Below are 18,370 nucleotides of genomic sequence, written 5' to 3'. Positions count from 1 at the left end.
GTGTAGTAGTAGTAGGCGCAACAACACATGAGCATAAATACACAATTCCAATAATCCATCTTGCCTCAAGTAGACCTTGCAGGGAAGTTGGTTGAGTGTTGGTCTGGCAACTTGAATAATTGACACGTGTGTAAGATGCTTCCTGTGTAAAAAAAAAGATAAAATCCTGGAATTACCATTAATACGCAAACCGTTTGCGTCATAAAAATACTATGCATGCATGTATGCACAGGTAGTTTCAACATTGGGGGCTAGGAGGTGCGTTGGTGATCCGCCATCGATCTGAGCTGTATTTGGGGCCGTGCATTTGGCCCCCACGCGACAATCATGTTGGAATCCCTGTTGTTCAGCGTCATGAGCACACGAATGATTTTATGCTGTATAGTTACCAACCCAACAGGTGTATCAAGCCAGCGCTATGATTCCGAAGGCCTGCTCTCTTTGTCTCGCTACCGCCTTCGTAATGTCCATAATGTCCCCCGTAAATGACCCCTCCTATGATCACCCCTGCACACCCCTATGAGTCTTTATAAATCGGATGCCCCAATTCAGAGCGATACTTTCATTCCTCTCATTTCCCCTTATTCAAACAACAATCTTTTTTTATTTTACTTTTTATTTTTGAACTATCATTTCGAACATGAAGCTTCCATTCGACGGAGATTTGGATCCTCGAACTTTGCCCTTTCCAACTCTAATTGACCATTATGTCAAGACCAAGCCCGATGCTATCTACGCCGAATACCCCATTAATCCTACAAGCTACGATGAGGGTTATCGAAAAATAACTTACAAATCATTTGGCAACGCGGTCAATGGCCTCGCGAAATTTCTGGTCGAGTCATTGGGGCCCGGGAATGGCGAAGTGTTAGCCTACGTGGGTCCAAACGACATACGATACCCTGCTTTGGTTGTAGGCGCTCTGAAATCCGGCTACTGCGTATGAAATTCCCCTTTAGAAGAAGAGACGGTTAAAAACGTCAAAAGAAGCTAATCATTTACAATAGATGTTTATGACTTCCCCCCGGAATAGTGCTGAGGCTCATCGGTCTCTACTAAAAACTCTGGACTGCAACACACTGTTGACTCCTGTGCCTCGACCCCCCTTTATCGGAGCTATCTTGGAAGCCCATCCAGTGAACACTCTAGATATTCCGAGTCTGGAGACACTACTAACATCCGAGTACCCTCATTTTGAGTTTTCAAAGTCTCTTTCCGAAGTGCTGCATGAGAAATTTGCGATCGTTCACACCTCAGGGTCAACAGGTATCCCCAAACCCATTATCTGGAAGAACGATAGTGGCGTGAAAAACATGAACATGCAATTTCTTCAGCCTCCTGAAGGCTCTGAATCACAAGAGTCATTATCCTTTGGAAAGAGATTATATATGACTCTACCTCCATTCCATGTACGTTGAGTTCTAATGAGGAGAATTTGTAATGATGTGCTGACGATGCCTCTCCCAGGCTGCTGGATTAGCCTACATGCTATTACTTAATGTGCCCGCAGATGTCACTATTATTGTTCCCACCTCGGGCGGCTTACCCAGTCTAGCCTCGCTGTTGTCTGCGAGGGAAAAGACACCATTTGACTGCGCACTTGTTCCACCCACTATCATTGGCGAGATAGCAAAAGACTCGAAAGCTCTCGAATACTGTAGCACTCATCTAGATCACATTATGTATGTTGGAGGTGATGTACCCCAGCTGATGGGTAATGTAGTGGCTGCTCAGATGCCTCTCATGAATGGATATGGTGCATCGGAAACAGGACTTTTGAATGTAATTCACTCGTCTGACCGGGATCCCAAGACAGATTGGCGTTACCTCAATTTCCATCCAGATCTTGGGATCGAGATGCAGCACGTCTCTGGGGATGAGTATGAGGCAGTGATGGTGCGTGGTCCATCAAGTGAAGCTCATCAATGCCCCTTTGTTCTTTTCCCAGATCTCCAGGAGTATCATACCAAGGATCTCATGATCCGCCATCCTACAAAACCAGACCTTTGGCGCCCATGTGCTCGTCTTGATGATGTGATTGTTTTCCTTAATGGAGAGAAAACCAATCCTGTTTCCATGGAGCACCATATCGTGGCTGTGAACCCAGGAGTAACCGGCTGTCTGGTGGTCGGTGCACAGCGCTTCCAGGCTGCTCTTATTGTTGAGATCGGTGGTGAGTCTCTCAGTGTGAATGACCGCGCCGCAATGATCGATTGGCTCTGGCCTAGTATCGAGGAGGCGAATAGTGTATGCCCTGCCCATGCCCGAATTGTCAAGAGCCACATTCTTTTTAGCTCGCCTGAAAAGCCAATGCCTCGTTCAGGAAAGGGCACCGTGCAACGTGCTATGACGCTCAAACTTTATAAGCAAGAAATTGAGAATCTCTATCAGGATGCGGATAAGCTATCTGAGTTTGATGCTACTCAATTGCCCGGCCCGGGGGGAGTAGATGACGCCACAAAGGTGGCCGAATTTATCAAGACTTCTATCCTGGCTGTCACAAACTGGAGCGCAGAGAAGCTAACAGACGAAGAAAATTGGTTCAACCTTGGTCTTGACTCTCTGCAGACCATCACTGCTACCCGTATCCTCAGAAATGGTCTGAAAATTCCAACACTTTCTCCGAATTTGATTTACCTGAATCCAACGCTGGCTGGTCTTACCCATGCACTGCAGAACTTCTATATAAACAGTGAAGAGTCTGCTAAAGCTGCCAAGCATAAGCTTCTTCAGGAACGGGATGAGCTATTGCAAGAGCTTAGTGCACGAATTGAAATCCCCAAAGTCCAGAAGACCTCCAATATCTCCCCTACAGCTCATATAGTCATTTTAACCGGATCCACAGGCCAGCTGGGCACACATCTGCTCAATAGTCTACTGGAGAGCTCGGAAGTTGAACACATCTACTGTCTGAACCGAGACGAGAATGCGCGCGACCGCCAGTTTGAACGCGGAGCTTCTTATGGACTGGCTCCAGTGGACGAAGGGCGTGTTGTTTTCTGGAAAGCCGATATCAGCCAGGTGAATCTAGGATTGCAGCCTGATCAGCTCCAGAAGTTGCAGCAGACGGCTACCTTGGTTATCCACAATGCCTGGACTGTCAATTTCAACCTCTCCTTAGCCTCATTCAAGCCCCAACTAGAAGGTGTAGTAAATCTTATCAACTTTTCTGCTCAAGCCACTTCATCCCCAAGAATCCTCTTCGTCTCTTCTATCAGCTCGGTTCTTGGCAATCGGACTGCTCACGGGCTCACGCCTGAGAGTCTGATCACTACTGAAAGTCCAGCGCCAAATGGATACGCCACTAGCAAGTACATTGCTGAGCATCTTCTCGGATATGCCGCTCGACGCGGTCTCAGTGGCGCTGCCTTCGCTCGTGTAGGTCAGGTAGCGGGCCCTATCCGCTCCCCTGGCCTGTGGAATAAATCAGAGTGGTTCCCTAGTGTCGCTTTAAGCTCAGTACAGCTGGGCGCTGTTCCTAGTGATCTTGGTGTATCTCTCAGCCGCGTCGATTGGGTTCCTATCGACCTTCTTTCTGACATTTTGGTTGACCTGTCCCTTCTGAACAACTCCGAGCTGAGTGTCTACCACTTAGTGAATTTACACCCTAAGTCTTGGGAGGCACTCCAACCCGCCATTTTAGATGCCCTTCAGAAGGTCACCGGGAGACCCTTAGAGACCATCCCATTGCGAAACTGGGTTCTTCGTGTGAGAAAGGACATCGAATCTGCTGGCCGAGGAGGCAAAGGGCTTGATGAGAAGAAATTGGAGCTCCATCTTGCTAAGAACCCAGCTGCTAAACTTTTGGAATTCTTTGAGGCTCTGGTGACTCAGGCACAGCCGGATGATTTACTGGACACACAAAAGACTGCCCAGGCCAGTAAGAAGTTGGGTGATGTCGATTCTATCAAGCCGGAGTGGGTCCAGAAATGGGTTAAGGAGTGGCTGGAGTAGATGATCGTATCATTTGACATTCTCAATACGGATGCCAGCCGTCTAATACAATCACTAGTTTTGAGTAATTGCATACTCAGACTGGCATTGTTCAGTATGCCTTAGCCTACTACGTATAGATGAATCGATTGATATTGAGCGACTGGAAATCCGGCTTGATCTGTATGTCCATCCATGACGACGGAAGTTACATACTAAGTATAAAAATCTGAACTATCTTCGTCCGAGAAAACTTGTAAAAAGATATATACCACAAAATTGGTCATCTTCAAGTTGTACTAGTACTACGCTGCAGCAGACAAAAATCGATTGACTCTTTTCAAACATACAGGTATTGTGATTCGTATAAAATACTTCTTACCATTCTAAAGTACTAAAAATGTAAATACCGGGCGGTAATATATGATACTATACCGTATCACCCCCGTATGCACTGAATACTAGGTAACAGTCAGTGCTATAGTTCCTGCTATATTGTTTGATAGTAGATGAGTTGCATGCGATTCTCATGCTTCCCCTCATGCTGCATAGAATCCTGCAAACTATAATGACGCCAGTCGGATTTCGGCCTGATTTGACTTTCGACTTTCTTCTCGAATCCCCCGCACGACCGCCTCGCCGTCTCCAATCGAACACATCACCAGGGCGATCTTCTTTTATGTTAATCTGGGGTATTACATTCTCTTCTATATCCCACAAGACTTCTTGCTGGATTCAACATTCTTTCCACAAATCTTGCAAGCCATCTTGAACAACACATTGCTCGGTTCAGATTACAATCGCCTCGCCTTGAACCAACCCCTCAGACGGCTCCAGGATCGGCACCCCCGCATGGGCCTTATCACCGTCTACCGTCCATTTCCGGGTCTCGCTCGCGGATTCGTATCTACTTCCTTGTCATTCGCTGTCTCCGCCGTCCTATCTTCATTATATCTTTCTGAAATACCCACTTGCTATCTATTCTCTTATCTGTTCTTCGCTTTCTTCTTCTCTTCCTCAGCTCACTGGAATCTTTTGCCTAGAGGGCCTGTAATTCTGAAGACTGCCTTGGTATGGAAACAATCAAAATCCCATCTCCGTCCAAGATTCTAGACTCGACCGAACCGGCTCCGACGTCAACGCGGGGAAAGTCTACTTCGCCCACCAAGAAATCGAAGCAGACGGCCACAAAGCAAAAGCCAAAGCAAACCAAGAGTCGTAACGGTACGGTTTTATCTATGATGAAATGAAATAAAATTGAAACCACAGGGTTTGAGAATGGGCACATGCCGCCTAACTGCCTACGCAGAACGCTGACCCGATTACTCCGTTGCGCCCAGGATGTATTACCTGCAAGGCGAAACGGTTGAAGTGCGATGAGACGAAGCCCTTTTGTCATCAGTGCGAACGACGTAAGGTGACTTGTGGTGGGTACAAAAAGGACTTCAAATGGCGACCCTTTGAGGAAACAACTCTGGCTGTTAGTCGCCCTACACCCAAACCGAAGAAAGGTAAATATATCAGTCCAATCCTTTGAACGTTTGCGCAGATTCTTATAGTATGTCTTGTTTACCAGTTGATGAATCTCTCCGTTCATCGTTCTCTCTCCCAAACAATCATGTCCCTACTCCCCCTACCACCGAAGTATCAGGATCGCCCATACCGGTCCAGTCGATTCCAGCAAATCTATCGCCCCAAGACTCGTATATGCACAGTTCACCAGAAAGCAGCAAGAGCTATGCATCTGGAGACAGCCATCATGATTCCTTTGATGAGTTCACGGCGGTGCCTGAGCAGCCTTCATCAAACGAACAGACAGTCCCCGGTATCGCCGTCTCTCATTCTTTCGAGCCGGACCCACTTGACTTCCTTGCTTTCCTTGAGCCATTTCCAGGCACTGTGCCCTTCAGTGACGAACTAGGCCCTGATACGAATATTGATATTGCTTCAGGCCCTGTAGGCTACAGCCCACAAGCATACCAGGGACCCTCCGATACAGAGTTCAACTTTTCTCAATTCATGGAAGAAGATAACGAAGAGATTGAAGAAATAATTCGAGAGACAAACGCTGCATCAAATTCTTGGAGCTTTTTCCTTCCAGGTCAAGATGATGATGTGTTTGATTTTTCAAGTCTGCCCAGTCAGCCGTCATTGGCAGAGGAGAGCCAAGAGATGTTAGCCATGCGCTTTGATAAGTTGACATGTGGCATCTTGTCCGTCAAAGATGGAAGAACCGAAAATCCATGGCGAACTTTGATTTGGCCGCTCGCTAAGGATACACCCGCTCTATATCATGCGTTATTTGCGTTATCGGCTTTTCACTCTTCAAAGGAGAACCCATCCTTGCGAGTCCATGGTGTCAAACATATGCGGCAGAGTATGACTTGTCTTCGAGAACAAATACAAAACATGCGAGCCGATACAGCGCTAGCGACAAGCCTTGCTCTAGCTTTTGCCGATACATGGGATCAAAATACTCGCACATGTGTTCAACATCTACGTGGGGCAAAGGCATTGATGCTGCAAGTACTTAATTCAGGCCTTCAGGGTGGCCTTCAGCATGACGAGTTGGACCGTATTCGATTTCTCTATAATACCTGGACATACATGGATGTCATTGCACGACTAACTTCTCTGGATGAGTCAAGTCCTCAAGACTTCGACCCGGCAATCTTCGAACTCCCAGGTGATGCTGTTCATGAGATTGACCCATTAATGGGCTGCGGTGTAACACTGTTTCCTCTCATTGGCCGTGTTGCAAGACTAGTCCAAAAAGTGCGAAAATGCTCTTCTAATTCAGTTTCCATCGTGTCGCAAGGAATGGAGCTAAAATCTCTTGTTGAACAATGGGAACCACCTCATTGGTTCGAGCCGCCTGAGGATCCTACGTCCGAAGTGCAGCATAGTATTCAAGTGGCACATGCATATCGCTCGGCAACACTGTTGTACCTTCACCAAGCTATTCCGGAAATGCCATCTGAATCAGCGGAGGAGTTGGCAAAGCGGGTATTGATACTCCTGGCAACTGTACCACCCACATCTCGCACAACTATTATCCAAATGTTCCCTTTGTTGGCTGCTGGGGCTGAGGTTGATGACGATGATGATCGAAAATGGGTAATGGATCGATGGTCTGTTGTTCAATCGCGATTGATGCTTGGTGGCGTCGATCGTTGTCTTGATGTTATACGCGAAGTTTGGGCCCGCCGAGACAAGCTGAAGGCTCAGCAAGAGCGACAAAACCCTGCTCCTCCTGGATCAACTGCACCCATGTCTGCCGATAGTGAGAAAAATTTGAATTCTGGCTTCCGGTCATCGGAGGTTAAAGGTAATTCAAGGAGGCTTCATAACCGCACGAGATCAAACGATCAGCATGAGAGGTCCAGGAAAAGTGTATCAGGCTCTGTGATTCCGAACCCCCGGTCTTCAAGAAGAGGCTCTGCACTTTCACCATTGGAGCATATTGAGTTTGGGAGAACGATCAGAAGTCGTTTGCACTGGGTAAATGTTATGGGAGAATGGGGATGGGAAGGTAAGACTACGCCAGCTCCCAGCTATGACAAACCAGGCTAACTATCCCCGCAACTGATAGTTTTTCTTGGATAAACAAATCATGAATGATTATTTTTTGGTCATTCAAGATGGATATGCGACATACTCTTGGAACACCCTGAGAGGGTTCATCCTACTGCTCTAATGTCATTGACGGTTAAGCATAAGAGAACATCCAAAATCCTCAAAGCTGGATTGACGACTAACGACAGATTGGTTTTTGTCCCATTTTGCACAACAATGTTGAAATTGCGTTCTTCGACTCACTCTACTACGGTTGAGTAGTCTAGCGCGGCGTTCGAGGCGTTTTATGGAGCGAATATCGTGATAATAGCTTTCTTATTCTTTCTAGAAACTGTTTTTCTACCTCAAACGTGGTGACTGTCCTATCTAACTACCATTCTACCAGCTCTAGGTATTAATGCGCCGCATGCCATGCATTGCTACAAACCTCACCCAGCCCATTCCAGCCCATTACCAACTAAGCTCTGCAAAGGACTTCACTATCAACCAAGTTGCCCAATACAAGCTCCCAATACTTGATATCGCCATTGCCCACAGCGCCAAAAGCCCCGTCAATATTAATGCCCACTACTTCTGCCCATCCAAGGCGCCGACCTTTCGAAGAAAGTAATCTATACTACCCATTGCCCGAACTTGGAACGAGGAAGCCATACAACAACGTTGCCCTCGCGCCTTTTGGTCACCTCTTTGGGAATATTCAATGCGCGCACCGGTCCGAAAGATGATTCATCGATATGAAGCAGTCGTAGACCACAGACGATATGTGCAGATCGTCCGAGCTACACTCCAATGGGCATTCATACCAGATCCCGAATATGAAACTAACTTGTCAATAGTGTAGAAGCCATGCTTAGATCTGTCTATACGCCAATGAAAAGATGACATACACCCACCTGAAATGCATTGGCGATGCACGCCTCAGAAATTCCACATCCAGTGCGTGTAGGCAGACGATCTTACATTTCTTTGAAAATGGCTCGATATTATTAGTGATTTCTCTCTACCATGACTGTCTTTGAAGGTTAAGCCATCGAAGACAAGCTATTTCATTCAGATTATTCACAAGAAGCAAAAGTAACAGAAATAGGATATTCACGTAGCATTACTCTATTGATGTACATTTATTAATGGTTATGTCTTGGGACACCATTTGTTTGTGCCAGGCGCTGGTACTTCACAGCTTTTCGTAGCACCATACCGTTGGAGAGTTGATCTGTTTCTTGGCGGAAAATTTCCTGCCAGGGAGTACCACTTGGTACAAGCGGATAATCCTTCGAAAGCATTTCCTTCCTCCTCTCCTGTAGCTCCTCATCGCTGATAAGGATATCCACTCGTCGCTTCGGTAAATCAATACGCAACTTGTCTCCATTCTTCAGAATAGCCAAGTTTCCACCGGCAGCAGCCTCGGGGCTAGCATTCAAAATAGACGGACTGCCAGATGTTCCTGATTGTCGTCCATCTCCAATGCAGAATAATGCATCGACGCCTTGCTTGAGAAGTCTGCCTGGTGGATGCATGTTGACCACCTCCGCCGCGCCTGGGTATCCCAAAGGACCAACACCACGCATGATCAAGATCGTTTTATCGTCAATTTCTGGGATATGCTCCAGTCGCTCGTGGTAATCTTCAGGTCCGTCAAAAACCATGACTGACCCCTCAAAGGCCATTGGATCTTCGGGATTGGAAAGATATCGTTCTCGGAATGCAGGTGAAATCGCACAAATCTTCATAATTGCCGAATCAAATAGAGTACCTTTCAAGTGAATGAAGCCCGCATCTTTCATGAGCGGTTCATCATAAGGCTTGATTACCCTTCTATCCCACGAGTGCTTCCCGCGAACATTCTGAGACATCGTCTTTCCATTACACGTTAAGGCATCGCCATTTATCTTTCCTGCATCCAGAAGTTCCGCCATAATTGCCGGTAGACCTCCAGCGCGGAAATACTCTTCACCCAGGTACTCGCCTGATGGCATCATATTCAGGAGGAGAGGAATGTGAGACCCAAGGTTGTCCCAATCATCCATGGATAATTCGACTCCCATGTGCTGCGCAATTGCGAGTAGATGAATAGGAGCATTAGTACTACCGCCGAATGCAGCGTTTGCGACAATGGCATTTTCGAATGCTTCGCGGGTCATCAGGTCGCTGGGCTTGCGGTCGGATTCGACCATCTCGACAATCTGTTTTCCTGTTTCGTAGGCGCATTGTCCTCTGTGTCTGTAGGCAGCTGGGATGGCGGCAGATCCTGGCAGAGCCATGCCGAGGGCCTCTGCAAGGGCATTCATAGTTGAGGCTGTTCCCATTGTGTTGCAGTGGCCAACTGAAGGGGTTCTATTGAATTGTCAGATTGGAGTCCCATTGCCATTTTAGAATGCCTGTTCCACAGAATTTGAACTCATGCCTATGAGCAAAGGGGAGACTTACCCTGTAGAAATGTAATCCATGAATTGGGACTCATCAATTTCGCCTGTGGCGTACATCTCTCGGCCTTTCCATAGCACAGAGCCAGCACCTGTTAAAGCGCCTTTGTCGTAACCATTCAACATAGGCCCGACATTGAGACAAATTGCAGGAATATTCTGCGCAGAATCAGCATATGTTTATTCAAGTTATTGATAGTAGTATCATGCAGAAAGACTTACCACAGTAGCAGCAGCCATCAAGCAAGCCGGAGTGGTCTTATCGCACCCAGTCAAGAGAACAACACCATCCAGGAAATAACCAGTCAACACCTCAACCATACTAAGGTATGCCAGATTACGGTCTAATGTCGCAGTAGGTCGTCGTGAAGTCTCCTGAATAGGATGTGTCGGGAATTCAAAAGCAATACCACCCGCCGTCCGAATACCCTCTCGGACTCGCTTTGACAGCTCAATATGGTGGCGATTACAAGGTGCAATATCAGAACCTGTCTGCGCAATACCAATCATCGGTTTACCAGACATGAGCTCCTCTCGCGTGATACCATAATTGAAGTACCGCTCCATGTAAATTGCTGTCATACCAGGATCAGTCCGACAGTCGAACCATGCCGACGAGCGAAGTGTTCGGCCCGGTTGACGGACGATAGTCGCTGTCCCATTCTCAGCTGCGAGTCCGAGTCTTGTCTCGAGCTCTTGGTTGCGTCGGCGGAGGGCTTTGAGTTCTTCCACGCAGTCCTCAATCTGAACCGGGGCGGCTTCTGTCTTGCCACTGCAGGAGCAACCCTCGCATGATTTTTTGGTTGAGCACGACATATTGAACTTGATGTGGCTCGATGTGAGTTCTTGGGTCTTCTGCGGGAAGTTGTTCGGGGTCTCGTGTCTCTTCTTATATGTACCCCAGTTGAATCATCGATATTTCTCCGGATTGTGAAAATCCCATTGGGAGCCCCGCAAAATGGGGTGACCAACCTTTGGTTCTTGATTTCAAAATTGGTGGGTCAAAAGTCGGCTCCGAATCTTCAACCCCCACGTATCTGGGCCCGATGCGTCATTCCGGAAAGTCCTGTTCCGAGATCGGTCGCTGCACAAAGTGACTTAAATGTGCATATAAGTATCCCCATCTGTCGAACTACTTCGCCTTGAGAAGCGTAAGGCCTTATTTAAATGATATTTACCTCTCAATACTTACTTCTAGATACTCTGAAGTCGAAAATGTCACCGGCATCTCGGAATCCCACCTTTCGGACCATTTTTTCACATTGGTTAGTTCTAAGCTGCATTTTCGCTTTGTTCTAGTGAGTAAATGGAAATGCGAGCCAAAACTTCGATTTTAGATAGAAGGAAGATAAATGCTACTTTATAAGAGACTACTCACTCGGTCCTACGCGATTTGATACGTTCGTATGGCCTACTCGGCCAGTAACAATGCCATAGGATCTCATTGATAAAGCAATAATTACAACTATGATTTCAAGAAGAAAAAAACGGGTCAAGTAAAATGGGAAGAAGGCAGCTGGAAAGTGAATGAAGGAGGGCCTTTTAAACGATCAACTTTAAGGAATGAAGGGATACAAGACAGTGGGAAGAGATACATTTCGACAAGGCGTCTACTAGTTGTACATGACATTACTGAAGAGAGCAGGAAAAGGGGATTTTCATAAGGCCATAGTACTAGTCGCATCTAATAATGTTAATATTATGATACACTGCGCGGCTACAGGTAGGCTCAAAGCTTCCTCGTCTCAGCTGCTGCAGCTTGATCAAAATTCAGTTCCGTTAGCTTCCCCAAGATATTTAACATATTTTCTCAACTTCAAATATTTATCAAAAAAAGATTCAGAAGCAAGAAAGAGGAATATAGTTATCTTCTTATCTATTTTCTACAAGTACAATCCCGAGGTAAATTCCGATCCCGACGGATCACGGCACCCAGTTGTCGAGTCCGGAAAGTGATATCCCGACTATTCTTACTCCCCCACCCCCGCTATATGGGGTTCTGCGGATCCGAAACGTCATACAAATTGCCGACTTGAGTGGGATGGATTTGATTTGAAGACGAAATAATTGGGTCGCATCCCAAAATATCCCATATAACCATTTCACCCTCCTGAATATTCTGGACTCGCCATCCTTCTCTCAACCCAACCAAAACCAAACCAAAAATGGGAAAACGCATCATTGTCACTGGAGGCTCGGGTAAAGCCGGCCAACATATCATTCAGTATCTTCTCGATCAAGGCCATGACATTCTCAACCTCGACTTGGTGCCTTTGCCTGCTCCTCTTAGCGACCGCGTACATACAATGCGCGTTGATTTGACCGACGCAGGGCAAGCTTATAGCGCGTTTAGTTCTCATTTTCATCTGACAGAGCCATTCCGCGAGCCACTAGGTTTACTCCCAGATGCAGTGATTCATCTCGCCTCATTTGCGCGGCCCATGCTTGTACCTGATACCGAGACGTTCCGCTGCAATGCGACCTCCCAATACAACGTCATTGAGGCTGCTTCTAGGCTAGGCATCAAGAAGATTGTTCTTGCTAGCTCTGTTTCGGTTTACGGAATTGCCTATGCAGAGGGTGATGTTGAGTATCCCTCTTTCCCTGTGGATGAAGAAATCGATGTCAATCCAACGGATACGTATGCTATTTCGAAAATGTGCGGCGAGCGTGTGGCACGTGGGTATGCGCGGAGATACGGATCCGATATCTATGTTCTTCGGATTGGGAGAATCGTTTCACCTGAAGAGTATAAAGAGGAGATGTTCGATTCTTATGTAAAGAAACCCGACGGCTGGGCTGCACATGGCTGGTCTTATATTGATTCGAGAGACTTGGGACAAATTTGTGATTTGGCCGTTCAGAAGGCCGGCCTTGGCTTCCAAGTCTTCAATGCTGTGAATGATGAGATCACGAACTATGAGCCCTCTACCACCGAGTTCTTGAGGAGGGTCTTCCCTAACACACCATTTACTCGTGCGATGGGTGCACGGGAGGCTCCTCTTGCGAACAAGAAGATCAGAGAACTGTTAGGATTCCGTCAAAATCATCCATGGCAGAAGTATTATGAATGATTTCAATAGTCTATGCAATATGATCTTATTGAAGTCCATGTCAATGATTCTCTGTGCTAGCTTAATATCGCCCTCGTAGCCAGAAGTGTGCATAAAATTTGCTTGTAGAGGGGTGACGCTAAGAAGAATTCGTTAGCAGAAGATCCGGCGGAATATAGAGAATCGGTACCACTCACCTAGTAAATCCCCTTTCAACAACCAGTCCATCATCGGTCGGACCGCCATTGTGTAAACTCGCCAGGATATCATTGAGCTTTCGTGCCCATCTAAATTGTTTCTGTGGGCGACCCGACTCGGCAGAGATAACCTCCTGGAACGAAGAGATACCTGATGACCATTGATTCTTGAACATGATCGTATACAAAATGCATTGTGGGCTAATACACATCTTTAATGCCTTATTAACAGTGTACAGGCCGACGTCCTCAGGACATGATCCGTGGAGATGCTGAATCAACTTGACGGCATGATTCGAGGCTTCTGTAACAGCAGCGGGGTCATGCTGGTTGTTCTTATCTTCAAAAGATATGGCAACGGCCCGCTTGCCACACAAAGCGCCTTCCATTGCAGCTCCAATGGTTCCGCTTGACAAAGAGAAAGAACACTGGGGTTCTGACCTACATTCGGACCTGAGAAAACTAGATCGACGGGTCCCCGGTCCTTGAAGTAATGGCTCAGTCCGATTTACACACAGCTTGCTGGCGTAGAGTTAATGAGAACCTAATGATTGTTGTCGCAGCTTTCATTTGTTTTTGTTGGTGGGACGTCAGATATCGACCCCGCATATTGGAAGACTGGCCCCGGAGTGTAATAAGTTGGAGTGATGACTCGGTCAATGAAGTGTGCTTTGCCAACCCATGAGCGTTGCTGGCTTGTCACGATGACCGAAACAACATGGCCAGCTGACTCCAGTGCGTACACTAGACAGTGGACATATGGAGAGGATGTAGCATCTGGCTTTAGATCAGATAATCCGATTGGATGACATCCTCGTCTTTATTAGCGTGAAGGTATAGCTTTCAAGCTTGATTGAGATCATATATGACTTCGTAAATAACAAGGGAGTTGTCGGACAATCCGCCTTGTGTACATATTTTTTCTTCCAAACTCCGTACTTTGATTTTAACCAGGATTCGATTTTCCTTGGTATCCTTTGACCGTACACTCGTCGCTATTATGGACATCCCCAGCGCGCCCCTCTGGGAATTAGTACAGCCAATTCTTGATGCCACAAATAGACATATCGACAATCCAGAAAAAGTTGTTCCTTTTAGCCAGCAAGCGTCATGTTGTCAATTTGTCGGTCCCGACATATCAAGCGAGTGCAATCGTTAGCAAATCGTTGAAGGGGAATCGGATATCGAGTAAGGTCTTCGGTGATTAAGTGTCACATTCCAACTAGCTTATAGGTAGGTTGAGAAATGCGTTGTGCAGCATTTCATCACAGCAGGTGTTCTTCAGAACCATACAAATCACCTTTGGTTACTCCGATACGCGGTACCTCACATATTATCCCCCCTCGTGCACGACTGGAAATAGGACCATACTGGGAGGTCAAGAACAACCACGCGATCATCTCAGACGACTGTGTTGATACGAAACAAAATATTTTGGGAATGAAAGATTATTTATCAACTCATTACAGTTCAAGATTTTAAACTGGCTGGCAGTCCTTTCCTTTCTGTTCGAAATTCATACAGCTGGCATTGGCTACGTAACGATGGATGTTCTTGATGGGGTTCCACTTTCACCTCTCAAAAACTCGGATTAAAACGATCCGATTGGCTAGAATCACCCCTCCATAAAATGGCTCAGAGTTGCTAATACATTCCACACCTTTCTGGACTGACCTGTTTAGGAAATGACAACAAAGTTTACAAGCCTGACGGGCGCATAAGGTAATCCAATTCACCTTCTAGACGAAAACCCTGAGCGATAGCCTCAATATCCAAATCCGAAAGCTCCCAGTTCAACTGCGGCGATTGTAGTTCCATAGCTTGCGGCGTAACATTGGTTGCATCAAGTGATGGAGTTGTTTCCTGTACAAGAATCTGGTTCTGGCTTCTAGTTCCGCTTTCCACTGGTCCCGACACCTGTTCATCTTCCTCTGTGATGGAAATGTTGAGATTCGTAATAAGTTTGTTGAGATTAGCTCGAGCTTTCCCAGCAGCAGCGTAGAGACGTTGATGCTTTTTAAGGACATTCCGACATAGAAGTAGTGACTGGAAAGAATTTGAATTTCTTCCTTTTTGTGCAACTACTCGGGCATGGATTGTTGCGCTGATATATGTGGCGTATGAGAGCATGTATGGTGCGCTGCCTATTGAGAACCGTTGCGAGTAGTCGTGGAGGATTTGGACGATCTGGTTTGCGGCTGCTGTACAGGTATTCACGGATTCGTGAGCCGTGCCTGGGGTATCATTTTGATTGTAGCTGCTAGTGAATAGCGGTCTTTGGGAGAGTATTATTAGAACGTTGAAAAGGGCTCTGTTTAGATTTATTAGCAGGCGCACTGTAGAATAGTCAAAGAATACTCACAGGAGACAGAATGCTTGAGGGAGAGGAACGGATTCGGCTGGATGGGAGATATAGTCAAGCTGTGGTGGAAGATTTCGTCGCCAATTAGCCAGTTCGGAGTTGATTTCGTCAGATATTGTTTGACTTTGATTTTGGCTCATTTGTCGAGACTCGGAGTACAGCTCGCATAGGATTCGGTCGATGATCATCGACAACTCACAGAGCTTAGTTAGTAATGACACATTGAGCGATGGTATCATTGATTGTTGCTTCACGGGGGTGTAAGTTATTTCCTGGAATGGATCTAGTTCGTCATAGTCGTCCAGGAAGTGAAGCGATGCCTTAAAGTTCATGTAGCGGAGAAGTGGCGGCCTTCCCTGGTAGAGACACTGGATCTTATCAATGGCTAAAATAAAATCCAGTTAAGCTCAAATTATCAGCGCGAAAGATATTTGTATATTCAGACTCACAGTATGCGCCCCACAGAACCCTCTTGCGGACCTCGAGATCCTCCGCAGACATCTTGTTTGGCGAAGGAAGAACATGCAGCCCCAAATCAATCATCATATTAAATGCATTTCCTGCATACAACCAAGATAGACTTCGCTCATCGCATCTTGAAAATAGAGAATTTGACATAATCAGAAGGGCTTGGATAGTGGTAATTTCGCTCTTGTCAAAGCTGTCACGCAGAAGCTCCGAAAATCGCTGACGAAAACGCCATCCGGTAGTAGTAATGTCATCTGGGTCCGATCGAAGTTCAGGCCGTGAGCAATGTTTTGAAACAGTGAACAAGATGGCATTCAAGAGCAATTTGGAAAAGTATGGCCCGTTGCACGCCATATCTCGCATGAAGACTGGCCGGTAGATGATTTGCGCTGTATAGAGTTGGCGACACCAGTAAATTGACAGGAGGTGCATTCCAATCTCCGGGTCGAGACCATCGAAATCGAGCTTTCCAGCTGTGATGTTTAGGAGTTCCATTTGTCCTGGCACTGATCAGCTGAATGTTCAATTGAAAAAAGAAGGGCGAGGTCGTACTTTGACGCGCTGTTTCAGCAAACAGGTGGCTTCTTGTCCACGCCTCATTAACAGGTGAGCTTGCCCATTCCGCATTTTCATCATTATTTTTTGAATTGGTGGTTCCGTCGTAGACAGCACTGGTTGGACCATGGTATAATGAGGCAGTGCTTCTACGGAAGTCGCTATCTGGTGCTTCTGGATGTGATGAGCCGTTACTCAAGCCATTCACTGTGTCGACCGGCGATGAGTTAATATTGCCAGACGTTGTATTGTCTATTCGATCGTGATTCGGACTGAGGGTAGCGAAGGACGCATCTGTTGATATCATGGACAAATCCTCGTCCATGGCAGAACTGCTGCTGGGCCTCAGCCCACCTTGCTGCCGTAGCAGGGCATTTTCGCGCTCTAATTGAGCGATGCGACGGTTTGTAGGCCTAGTTTTGTTTGTAAGCGCGTTCAACTCATTTTCATCGCGTCACTAGAGCTCTGGAGCCTTTACCTCGGCTTATCTCGGATAGAGCCTTGTTGGCAATCGATGCCCTTGGCTAAGCAGTGACCACACGTGGGCTTTTGAGCATCACACTTGAGCTATATAGGATATTTATCAGAGGGAAATTAATTCGTAATATACGGCTGACGGTGTGCAACTACCTTCTTTTCACGGCAAAAGATGCAAGCTGCTGCTGCTCGGCTGTTTCGGATGGGCATAACAAATATCTTGACGCGAGCCCCACCCCCGTATTGATGGAGGATGGGAACAGGCGCGTTTCCTTGGCTTCCGAGCTGTTTCGTTCGGGTTGCATCAAATTTAGTCCCTAGGCTTTGTGACGTGAGGGACAAACCGTTGTGTCTATGTAAAGGGTGATGCTAATGCAACCCCCCCCCCCCCCCTCCTTCCCAATAGGGTAAGTTTGTCTTGTTTGTAAAGCTCCCTGCTACCGCCTTCCGCTCCCCGCCCTCCTAATAGAGACACCGCCCTTTCCCCTACTATAGCTGACATCTGTATTGACACTAGACCTGTGCATATGGGACCCATGTGTAAGGACACACGAAATGTCCAGATTCAATAATGTGGCTAATATAAGAGATAAGATAATAAGATTCAAAGTGTTCCGCAGGCAAGATCGTGCAAGAATGATATTCAGTTAACACAGGAACTAAATGCTAACCTTACAAGCCCAGCGATTCTTAGAGTTAAAAGTTCCATGTCCGAATCCATCAGAAGCGCGAGCTCCAGTTGCTGAAAAGTGTGTGTCGAACAACCTGAACAATCCCCTCGGGAGCTTTCAGCCGAATATACTTTGATTGGCTTTTAATGGAGAGATATCAGAGAAGAATAATTTCAAATCCCGTGTTTTCTACATGAAAGTTAAGTGTACTATGCTAGTACATATCATGATGTGCTACTAGCAATTGAAAGGAGCTCCATCATCAAGCGAGCCTGATATTTAGACCCATCGATCAGAACCAAAAAGACATCCCCACAAAGGTTTCCTTTTATAGTCATAGTCAAATACTTTCAATGATCCGCTATTTTTCCCCAGCATTCCATCGAACCATTCTTTCATTTCTAAATTGTATTAGATGATTCAAGGGTTATATGGGGTAAGAGCGATACTAACCTTTGTCTTGTACTCTGCTTGGCGGAAATGGAAATTTCCCCTGTGGGTTTAAGCGAGAAATCCAATCATCAAACAAGGTATTAACACTTGTAGTGTGCATGTCGAAATAGACTTTGTTATTTAATTTATCAAATATTCTCTGCCATTACAGACGTGATTGTCAATCGGTAGTATGTTGGGAGGTAGCTCTTTCTGAAGGAGT

The 18,370-nt window shown here is 46.4% G+C and overlaps 6 protein-coding genes across 6 annotated transcripts; 3 read left to right on the top strand and 3 right to left on the bottom strand.

Moving 5' to 3' along the window:
- Nucleotides 1-640: 640 nt before the first annotated feature.
- N7478_010944 (NRPS-like enzyme) lies at nt 641-3,954 on the top strand (the record flags this gene model as incomplete). Its single annotated transcript, XM_056927158.1, has 3 exons — nt 641-940; nt 1,008-1,409; nt 1,468-3,954. 3 exons carry the CDS (start codon nt 641-643, stop codon nt 3,952-3,954), a joined length of 3,189 nt encoding a protein of 1,062 aa, XP_056774206.1.
- A 1,686-nt stretch (nt 3,955-5,640) lies between these two features.
- Nucleotides 5,641-7,506, top strand: N7478_010943 (fungal specific transcription factor domain-containing protein; the record flags this gene model as incomplete). The annotated part of the gene is made up of 1 exon (XM_056927157.1): nt 5,641-7,506. The coding sequence occupies one exon, from the start codon at nt 5,641-5,643 to the stop codon at nt 7,504-7,506; it is 1,866 nt and encodes a 621-aa protein (XP_056774205.1).
- Nucleotides 7,507-8,633: 1,127 nt separating this feature from the next.
- Nucleotides 8,634-10,748, bottom strand: N7478_010942 (IlvD/Edd family dehydratase; the record flags this gene model as incomplete). The annotated part of the gene is made up of 3 exons (XM_056927156.1): nt 8,634-9,843; nt 9,937-10,091; nt 10,155-10,748. The coding sequence occupies 3 exons, from the start codon at nt 10,746-10,748 to the stop codon at nt 8,634-8,636; spliced, it is 1,959 nt and encodes a 652-aa protein (XP_056774204.1).
- Nucleotides 10,749-12,097: 1,349 nt separating this feature from the next.
- On the top strand, nt 12,098-13,006 carry N7478_010941 (NAD-dependent epimerase/dehydratase family protein; the record flags this gene model as incomplete). Its single annotated transcript, XM_056927155.1, has 1 exon — nt 12,098-13,006. The coding sequence occupies one exon, from the start codon at nt 12,098-12,100 to the stop codon at nt 13,004-13,006; it is 909 nt and encodes a 302-aa protein (XP_056774203.1).
- A 172-nt stretch (nt 13,007-13,178) lies between these two features.
- Nucleotides 13,179-13,571, bottom strand: N7478_010940 (uncharacterized protein; the record flags this gene model as incomplete). Its single annotated transcript, XM_056927154.1, has 1 exon — nt 13,179-13,571. The coding sequence occupies one exon, from the start codon at nt 13,569-13,571 to the stop codon at nt 13,179-13,181; it is 393 nt and encodes a 130-aa protein (XP_056774202.1).
- A 1,309-nt stretch (nt 13,572-14,880) lies between these two features.
- N7478_010939 (fungal specific transcription factor domain-containing protein) lies at nt 14,881-16,892 on the bottom strand (the record flags this gene model as incomplete). The annotated part of the gene is made up of 4 exons (XM_056927153.1): nt 14,881-15,457; nt 15,545-15,929; nt 15,994-16,485; nt 16,565-16,892. The coding sequence occupies 4 exons, from the start codon at nt 16,890-16,892 to the stop codon at nt 14,881-14,883; spliced, it is 1,782 nt and encodes a 593-aa protein (XP_056774201.1).
- Nucleotides 16,893-18,370: the final 1,478 nt, after the last annotated feature.

Source organism: Penicillium angulare, assembly GCF_028827245.1.
Source record: "Penicillium angulare strain IBT 27051 chromosome Unknown utg000008l_segment0_segment0, whole genome shotgun sequence".
Classification (NCBI taxonomy): Eukaryota; Fungi; Ascomycota; class Eurotiomycetes; order Eurotiales; family Aspergillaceae; genus Penicillium; species Penicillium angulare.
This window is presented reverse-complemented; position numbering and strand designations above follow the sequence as displayed.